Raw genomic sequence first — 9767 nt, 5'->3', positions numbered from 1 at the left:
AAGGGTCTTCTAATTGGTTGCATCACCTATATTCATTAATCATGCTCCCGTGCCACTATTACTAATAGCAATTTTTCAACATCGTGGTGACCTATTAGTACACCCTCCTAAGAGGTAGTGCCATAGTGAAGAATTGGATTCTCCTAGGGGGCATATTAGTATTAGTCCATATCATACTAATGGGCTAATCGCTCCTTCAAAGAAACTCTATTAATTAATTACTATGCATCTCTTGCCCCTTTATTAACCTAATCTGAAACTTCACAATTTTGAGCATTAACCTGCTTGAGGCTCTCCCTCCTCGCATCTGTGCCCCTCGCGTGTGCTGCCACTCCTCTCTCACACTTGCCCTCCCACTCCTGCCCATCCTCCCTCCCTCAACCCCCCTCGCCTCACACTCCCCCCTCCCTTTCCTGTCCCTCCTCCCCCTCGCCTACGCTCCCCTTCCCCTCTCTCCCTATTGCCTCCCCCTTCCTCGCTTGCTCCCTCTCCCCCTATCCCTCCCTCTCTCCCCTCTCTGAGTTTCGTCCCCTGTCCCCGCGCCTTCTTATACTCGTTCTGTGGCAGTGGCAGAAGCTTCTCGATGGCTAGTTGCTTCTCCAACACACCACTATCTGCCCGCTATCTGCACCTTCATTTTTGCACCTTAATATTTGCCCACGCTTAATTCTTGCCCAAGCTTACATTAATCCACCCAGTTGTCCGTAAACAAATTAGTTAATTATGGAGTTTCTTATCGATGGGGGTCCCTATTAGTATTATAAGTGCTATAGTGGACAATTGGATTGCACATAGTAGCACTTGCCTCCTGGAGAATTGGATTATGAAGTGTGAAATTTCCACGCGTAATTCTTTGAAAAAAAGTGCAGTGTTCAGGTAAGTCTTCAAAATCCATGAAGGTGTAACCTCGAGGTCGGATTTTGAAGGTGTAACCTCGAGGTCAAAACGACCTTGGAGTAGCCCAAAATCAAGAAAATTCCTTGATGTCCTCTCCATCGAGAAGTGCATTGGGATTTGGGATACGAGGATGAGGGAATGGCCAGGGGCAAGTGTGGTTGGGGAGCAGAGCAAAGAAAACAGGTAAAGGAGGCTTCGAGAAGGTTCAGGAAGGTACTGGAAAGCTTCTAGAAACTAGTGACTCACTCACTCTCAGTAGACTCAAGACTCATGAGACTCTTCATCGTCATCTTCATCTTCATCTTCTTCATCTTTATCTTCATCGTCTTCCACAGCCATTGCTCCGGAGCTCCATCGCCATAGCCATGGCCTCTCCTCCTCCCTCTTCTCTTCCTTCTGACCTTCCCCCCCCCCTCCCTTCCTCCCTTCTCCCTTCCCCTGACCCCCTCCTCTCCCCTGGCCCTCCCCCTTTCCTTACCAAGACCTACAACATGGTCGATGACCCCTCCTCCGATCCCATCGTCTCCTGGAGCCCCAGCAACAATAGCTTCATCGTCTGGGATCCCCATGCCTTCTCCCGGCACCTCCTTCCTCGATTCTTTAAGCATAACAACTTCTCCAGCTTCGTGCGCCAGCTCAATACATATGTAAGTTGTCTAGCGTCAGGATTTTTCCACAGGTTTGTATTCGCATTTTCAGCGTGCTCCGTCCGTTTTGTATGGCAGCTGGTTTCTGTGTCGCTTCTGGTTGAATTGCCTTGCGAAAAGAGGTTTCTAGTGTGATTTTGAATGAGTAATGCTGATAAATATCCAGAATTGTTGTGTTTTACCGGCAACTGAGTTCCATGGGACACCTCTCTATCGGAGTATTTGACCAAAATACTGTGTAAACTCCTTGTTGAAGAATCTGATGCACCTTCAATAACTGCAGGGCTTTAGAAAAGTCGATCCTGACCGCTGGGAATTTGCCAATGAAGCTTTCATTCGAGGTCATAAGAACTTTCTGAAAAACATCCACAGGCGAAAATCTGTTTTCCAAATACAGCAGCAACAGTTGGTCCAGCAGAGCTTGAATGGAGGACCATCCCTTGAGATGGGTGCGCAGGGCGAAATTGAGCGGCTCAAGAGGGACAAAAATTATATGATGCTCGAAGTGGTCAGGCTCAGGCAACAGCAGCAGTCTACACAGCAGGAAATGAAATTAATGTCTCAGCGTCTTCAAGCAACGGAACAGAGACAACACCACATGGTGACTTTTCTAGCCAAAGCAATGCAAAACTCGACGTTTAGGGCGCAACTTGTGCAGCAAAAGGAAGAGGCCAAATGTCTTGAAACGACTAAGAAAAAACGCCGCTTGTCTAAACCCGGAATAAGCGATGAGGATTCTGGATCTTCCACAACAGTAGACGGGCAGATTGTTGAGCAGAGTGCATTTTCAGATGATTCAACCCGCGTCAAGCTTTGGGAAGCTCTTCTTGACGAAATTGGGCCCAATTCTTTCAATTCTGGCGGAAATCCAAATCATATTTCAACGCAGAATGGCTTGCCACTGGAAACTCCAACCGGCGGACAAGTGGAAAGTAAGGTACACGACGTGGAACATCAGACGCACCAGTCAGAGGGAGGAAAGAGAATACCGGGCTCACAAGGTGAAAAGTTCGCGTTTCCAGGGAACTTCGACGAATCAGACTTTCCTCAGCAGGACGATGAGGACGAGGTTGGAGTGTTCGAGTCTGATGAGAACGATCTCTTTTTGGATCAGCTGTTGGAAAATGGTCTGGAAGTTATCGACTCGGACACAGAAGAGGATGACAATCAATCGCTGGACCCTGCCTTTACGGATATGTCAGCAGCGCTCTCCCACGGTTGTGAGTGGTGGGAGTGTAAGACAATCGTGAATGAACTATCTACACAAATGGGTAGTTAAGGATCGAGATACGAATGCACCAGCAGCTAAAGACAATAAGGGTCGTTGCGTCTACTTAAGTGTCCGCTGTGACAAGCTGCGCTTTGCATGCAGTTTGTGCAGCTAATGCAAGGAAGTATATCTTTATGTTTTGACAGAGGACCATAGGGTCCTCGTGGTAGCTTATACGTAGGCATATCTATGATAGGATAGTAAGTGTGCCATCTCTCTGAGTCCCACATGTTACTTGACAGGCCAGTCACCCCTTGTATGTGCTTTTTGTCGATTTATTTTGCAGGACTGGTAACGTCAGCAGGTAACTGTGGGAGGAGGATGGTAGTATTAAGGAGTTAACGAGGGCATTTGATGCAGATCAAAGTCCAACAGGTTAGCTCCTCTTAGAGTTCCTATCATATTTGTCAGCTTGGATAGTCTCTTAGGTGAACAAATTGAAATAAAGGAAAAAGCTACTACACTGCAGATATGAATGTGATATAGCTGTCTGCATGCATTTTAGAGACACAACATTCTTTTTGTTTCTGAGGATGATTTCCACTGTCACCAAATGATAAGACTAATAGGCAACATGTAAATTTTGATTTTCTCACACTAACGGTGTAAAAAATGGAAAGACACTTATCTGCTGCCTAGTTGTGACATACGCTGCTTTTTGCCTTGTCCTGGCAGCCCAAAAGCTTCAAGATGCTGCTCTGATGGTGCTCTGCTTGGATGATACTTTCAGATACCCTTGTGCGGTGTGTCACATTCTAATATCTACGCAATTCTCAAGAAGTCTCAGTTGCTGGACTGTAAATATTTTACAGAACCGACTTACAGTAGCGATCTGACAAATTGGGTTTTCTTTTGTATAGGTTTCTGTGTTTGTCTTCATCTTGAAGTTCAAGAATTCAAATATGCAGTGCAGTCTCAACAATTGATCCGTATCCTTAAAAAAGTACGTGTTTCACCTTTTTGAGCTTAGTTTCATTTCCGGGAAGTTACCATAAAGATATATCCCAAGAAGTTGAAGTGAAAGGCCGATGGGCTATCTGCTGAAATTATACTGCCACATGTAGACACATAGGATCCCCTTTGAGATAAGACGCGCAATGGGGAAATTTCTGAATGGCAAGAACAGTACGTAGGAATTTAATGTGAATTATAATGGATAAGTTTGCCTCTGTTATTGGCTATGAGGCCTTGGAGTTTCCAGGGAAGCAGTTTGCCTCTGTTATTGGCCACCAAGCCAGACGTGGATGTGATCTCTTCGGGATTTGTCACCATAATAATCAAAATTTTGTAGTATTGGCTTGATTTTGAGAAATTGCAGTGCACAGATGGGATCCATCCAATGCAGACAGTTACATTTGTAATGGCAGTTCAAAATTTTTATGAAATAGAACAAGATTTGTAATCTTTGAGCTTTCAAATGATTGCAAGCAGCAAACTCAAACAAACTGTTGTCATCATGTAGCAATAGTTGACAGTAACTGCAGCCAGGCTTTTATGTATATGGCTAAAACGATGATATGAAGTATTTAAGCAAATGATATGGGAGCATTTCCCATTTGCTGAAAATAGATCTTTGTCGGATGATTTAGATTTTAAAATTCCATGTGTCACAAGACTAATTTTGTCGGCAGAGAGTGCGTCTAAAATGAGTATAAACAAAAGATTTAAAAAATATTTAGGATGTTTTACCTGAGACAATATAAATAAATGAATGAATATATATATTGGTACATTTGACAGCTTCATGTGCAAAAAAAACAACATGTGACAACTTTGATAAGAAATCTTGCTTGGACAAATGCTTTCGACTGGTCGAAACATTTTCAACATTTGGTGACTTCCTACTTGCCAAGCGCAATACCAAGATTCAAAACCAGACAAGTACATCTGCCAATAGAATCGCGACCACCTCTCTAACTTTTTATCATCATAGCCATCGGTAAGCCGGGACTCTGCATTTTTTGTTCACACTGCACACAATCAAGGATTTGCAAACATTCCACTTTGATGGAATCTTTAGTACCTGCATTCATAGGTTAGTAGAAAATGAATGCACGCTACAAACAAGTCTCATGGGAGATGCATACTGCAGCGGTGCTACCAATGGGGCAAATGCTTTCGTGTAATTTCTCTCATGGAGTGTTCAGTCTATTGGAGTGACAGGAATGTGTGACCCAAAATGTTGTGTTGGCAGGTGCATTATGAGTGCTCTTCTCAATAGCAGGGTGGACAAAGTGTCTACTAACTGGTGTGCGAAAGACTGGTTCAGGGCTATTTCCTTGAATAGTTCCTTGGAAATCCTGATTTTCTCTTGTAAATTAAAACGTTCCGCATTTGGTTTCTCCAGATAAAGTGGATGCCTGAGACATGTTCTTTTTTGATTTGAACATATTCTAATCTAAAGATAGTGTGGTACAGTTATTGTAAAATCCATAACTGCCAATCCAAAGCTCCGATGAGCATAACACTAGGACCAACATTGTTTAATGTGTACGTAGAAAAGTGCCATAACAAAATACCTATTCAATTTTGAACTTGAAAATTCACATTAATTCAAAGCGCAATACTTGGCGCTTAGATTATTATAACTAAACTAAACTATACTAACCTACCTAAACTGAAATAAACTAACTAAATTAAAAGTATATGATGCTTGAGCCGCTGTATAGACCTATCACTGTGTAGATCTGCCACTGTTGCTGAGATGCCATACTCTCCCACACTGCCCGCGGGCCTTACCTCCACCGCCACATTGTCCCCCGCCTCACCTCCCACTCTTTCCCATGCTCTGCATCTACCATCTGCACCATGCTCGCTGCCACCCCCTCGGCTGTTGGAGAGCACAAATGCTACTCGTTGCTGCCTCTCCTCTCTCACTCGGGTGAAGCTTCTCCCTTCAGTCCCTATACTCGGCCTAATCTACCAGGATGGCAGCTTATGGAGTTCACAACCGAAAAATAATTTGTGACTCTGCAATGGGGAAGCCCAACCAGAAAATAGGGGGGAAGTACAAGCAGAAAATAATTCGTGCAGAACTACAAAATTGGGGGCAGCATCCCGACTAAATATCTTACCTTCATCCGATTCTCACGTTGATCGCCAAGAAATGATCGACCCCCGAAATGATCTTTATCCTGCTTGCTTGGCGAGGTACTGATTACAGACTCTCCCTTTGCAAAAGATTTCCTACTTCATGCAGAGCTACTCATAGAACAAACAGCAAGCTACAACTTTCCCAAAGACTTTGGCAAGGCTCCAGAGTGTTGCAGGGGATTCATCTATGATTTGCAATCGCATGGACCTAGAATAGTGCTTCGCCCCATCTACCTGGCCTCTCGCTTGGGTGGTGCGGTGTCCTCCTCTCTCCCCCTTTGATTCTCCTCCTCCTCCTGCCGGCCCTGCTTCCCTTGTCTCTCAATTTAGAAAACGTCCAACTTAGACTTTTACGAGGACGAGTGAGTCGTGTATCACAGCACACTTATAATCTGACAGAATTTTGAATAACTTAGGGATGTAGAGCAGGGCCTCATCCCATTCGGGTCTGTCAAATCCACACCTGCCCTCATCCTCCCTCTCTGCCACCTCGACTCCCCGAAGCTCACAATCTCCAGAAGCTCCTGGAAGGTTGGATAGTTAATGTATTCAGACATGTTAATGTGCCGCCTTTTCCTTATATTAATTGAGCGCATCTTTATATTAAGCTTGTCGTGGTGTTGCAACGGCGGGGACTAATTAATTAGAATTTTCATTAAAAGTTATTGTACAGTAACAGACCAAGCTACAAATGGATGATTAAACAATCTGTTAAATTCACCTGTCACAAATCAGCTCTACTGGATGGAATCTATGTGCTCTGTAGACTATAGTTTGTACTTACCCTATAAGGAGAGCCCCCCCACATGTTATTATTACTTTTGCTTGTGCCCATTTGTAGGTATACAGAATGGATTTTTGATGAAGGAGCAAGCTTGAATTGCAGCCTGTTCGTGAACAAGGGATCAACGTGCCGATACGTAAGAAATGTAGATGACCAGTGGTTGCATCTGAGTTTCTTTATTGAGGTGTAAATAAATGTGATAAGTGTAGCAGTGTTTGCATTCGACTTCTTTCCTTATCTAAACTCAGGTAAATCTTTTTAAGGTATATATCAGATTTCCAGAAATCATTGAAGTATGAGGTGGAGGCCAGCAAGCTGCATAACATTATAGTTGGTAGTGGACAACACGGCCCTCTACTGTGTTTTCTATTTTAGTCGATCTTTTTGAGATGGGATCAGGTATGGGGATCGAAAACGATGTGGTTGACCTTGCACTGAGCAGGATGAGGGCTTGCAAGTGATTGACTACGTGGAAGAGAAATTGTTTTCCATTAAAATCTACAAGAACCAGTGGCAAATAAATGGATGGGTTTCAAAACAGTGGTAATAGAATCTGCAAAAGTTCAATGGAGATATTCGACCAATTGTTTGGCACTTGTGGGTTTGGAAGGTGCACGGTCCAACTGATTACCTCAAAATAACTTTAAGAACGACAGATCAATATTCAGGCAGTCCACTCCGGGTTAAAGGAAGTGGTGACAGCCAAGTTACTCTCACCCGTCCCGCTACAAATTCTAATACCTATTTTCCAACATCGTGGGCACCTATTTATATTTGGACGCCTATTTTTGTTAATTTACCAAGTGAAAGTGGCCAACCCCAATTCAAAACCAACCTCAGAAAATGTCTCTGAACACAATATAAATTTAAGCACAAATATTCTAGCAGTATTACCTCTTGTATAAAATCTGGCAGACAAAGTAATTCACAGTTTCTGCCAAAGTGTTCAAACCACACCTTCACCTACAAATAACATTGTCTAACGATTAAAAGAGCCATTACTATCAAAATCCAGAATTCAGGTTCACAATCAAAGGAAAAAGTGAAATTACATGCAACAGGAATACTGTGAAAAAAAGAAACAACAGCACTAAACATGATTTCTTTAAGAAAACCATTTTAAGTGGTTTGTTTAATTCCCTAACGTATAGAGTAATGTAAAATAACCAAGATGTATCTACAGGCGTCCTAAGCAGCTGAACAGAGGTATCATAAAAAATGTCAGTAGAGGAATGATGCAACTTCTGCATGTCCCACACCGTCCCACCTGAGGGGCATTGCCATTCTCTGCATTGGAAAGCTGGACTGTATGATTTCAAGTTTAGAGTTCAAACCCTAAAGCACTCATTCCAAATCTGAGAAAATTATCATCCGTCTATTCTTCATGGTTTCCTAGCTACGTGCGGTGCCCTTGAGAACTTGAAAAACCACTGTCTTGCCTCTGAGAGTCTTAAGGTGTGGCGTTCAAGACCAAAACTCGATCAGCCAATCACACCAAAGACCATTCTCGTCTTACGCAAATAAGGTTCTTATAAAAAGTCATAATTGATGATACTGCCTGCAAATCCTGCGTTGTACATTTGCCACCTCAACCTATGTCCATGGTGAACTTATGCGCATGCACCCATCAATGCGTCTTGGGAAATACCGGACGGCATTTCTATCTTGGGAGCGGGGTCGCGCATCTACGAATAGAAATGGGCAGAGCTGAAACTGCAGCCATATCTTCAACCCACACGTCATCATGTGCTTCTAGAGGCAAGTCTGTTGAGATGTCTCAGCACTCACAGAAAGCCTCTGTCCATCTTGAGTCTCCTCTGGTGTGCCAAAAGCCTCATCATCTGAAACCTTACCAACCTAGCCAGTTGCTGCCAGAAGCTTGCCAATTTTCACTAAAATTCACTGGTCATCACATTGACTAACAAGCCTCTCGTGCATCAGTAAGGCTACTCAGCACAGCAGTTGGAATCTACCAGCCCTCGCCCTCCTCTTGCGTTGAACACGCAATCATGCTTATTCAACGCTTTCAAAGTTCAAACCAATGCTTTACCTAGCATGATCTAGTTTACGGGGAAATGTCTACTGCTCATCAAGTCCCATCCCTCCAAGCTTGTCAACTACTCATATACATCACACTATGAATGTATAACTTGGGCTTGGAACATCACCTGCTTACTATGCTTGCCAAAAGGAAATTGCACATAGGTCAATGTTGCAATGCCATGTGAGAGATGGTCTACTAGCCATATTATAAAGTGGTTTTCTTTTGATATTTCATTACCACTCCACGCATTAGCTTTGGAAGATCATAGCCAAAGAAAAATATCACAAGAATGGTCAATAAGGAGGATGTGAAGAACACCAACTTACAAGTACCAAATGTGGTCAATGATGAAAACAAGTACATTTGGGTATCGTGATAGCATAAAGCCACCTAATCAATCATCGGGAATCTCAAGAGACATTCTACTGTAATTCCAATGAGTTAACCCTTAGCCACATCCCAAAGTGTAATAGGTGATGATTTGTGCCCTTGCTCTTCTCAACTCAAGCCCTTGTAATAATACGATACCTCAAGGTTGCTTTCTTTGAGTGCAAGGACAATGCCCTCCCAAAGCAATTCAAGAAGCTTGCTCGGCAACCCAACTTATGCTAATGGGGCTCAGCCTTCATGTAAAGATCTGCATGTGAACCTTGCAATGTATTGAAGAAGAAGAAACGAGGTAGAGAGTGAGAGCATGCAAAGAAGGACCACACACGTTTTTAAAAATCTACCTTAGATTGATATTTGCACGTGGTTGTGGATATGGTTGGATCTCATATACTACTAATACTAGATAGGATAGTTGGTCTACATAGGACATTATGAAATATTTAGTGCAATTTACATGCTATGAATTGAAGAAATGGCTAAGTAAAATTGGTTGATGAAAATCTAAAGGATTTGACCTTGTATGTATTAAAGATGTTTGCTATTGATGTTGTCATCCTCTTAGATATACAAGTTACATTTGATTTGAAAGCAAATTTGATTTGTTCTAAGCTAAAATGGTGATTTTCTTTAGGACTTGAAGAT

General features: G+C 42.8%; 1 protein-coding gene across 5 annotated transcripts; it reads left to right on the top strand.

Annotated features, from left to right (window-relative positions):
- The first annotated feature begins 1214 nt into the window (after nucleotides 1-1214).
- LOC147884132 (heat stress transcription factor A-2e-like) lies at nucleotides 1215-6997 on the top strand. Of its 5 annotated transcripts, XM_087398848.1 has the most exons (5): nucleotides 1215-1544; nucleotides 1828-3189; nucleotides 3490-3757; nucleotides 6749-6827; nucleotides 6955-6973. In XM_087398848.1, the coding sequence occupies exons 1-2, from the start codon at nucleotides 1263-1265 to the stop codon at nucleotides 2821-2823; spliced, it is 1278 nt and encodes a 425-aa protein (XP_087254974.1). In that variant the 5' UTR covers nucleotides 1215-1262; the 3' UTR covers nucleotides 2824-3189; nucleotides 3490-3757; nucleotides 6749-6827; nucleotides 6955-6973. The 5 variants fall into 5 exon arrangements, with proteins under 5 accessions (XP_087254974.1, XP_087254973.1, XP_087254972.1 ...); XM_087398847.1 differs by having other exon boundaries at nucleotides 6749-6997; XM_087398846.1 differs by lacking the exons at nucleotides 6749-6827; nucleotides 6955-6973 and having other exon boundaries at nucleotides 3490-3557; nucleotides 3675-4322.
- Nucleotides 6998-9767: the final 2770 nt, after the last annotated feature.

Source organism: Dipteris shenzhenensis, chromosome 27, assembly GCF_047967505.1.
Source record: "Dipteris shenzhenensis isolate YYH24624 ecotype China chromosome 27, Dip_SZ_1.0, whole genome shotgun sequence".
NCBI lineage: Eukaryota > Viridiplantae > Streptophyta > Polypodiopsida > Gleicheniales > Dipteridaceae > Dipteris > Dipteris shenzhenensis.
Note: the sequence above shows the minus strand (reverse complement) of the source record. Positions and strands in the feature narration are given on the sequence as shown.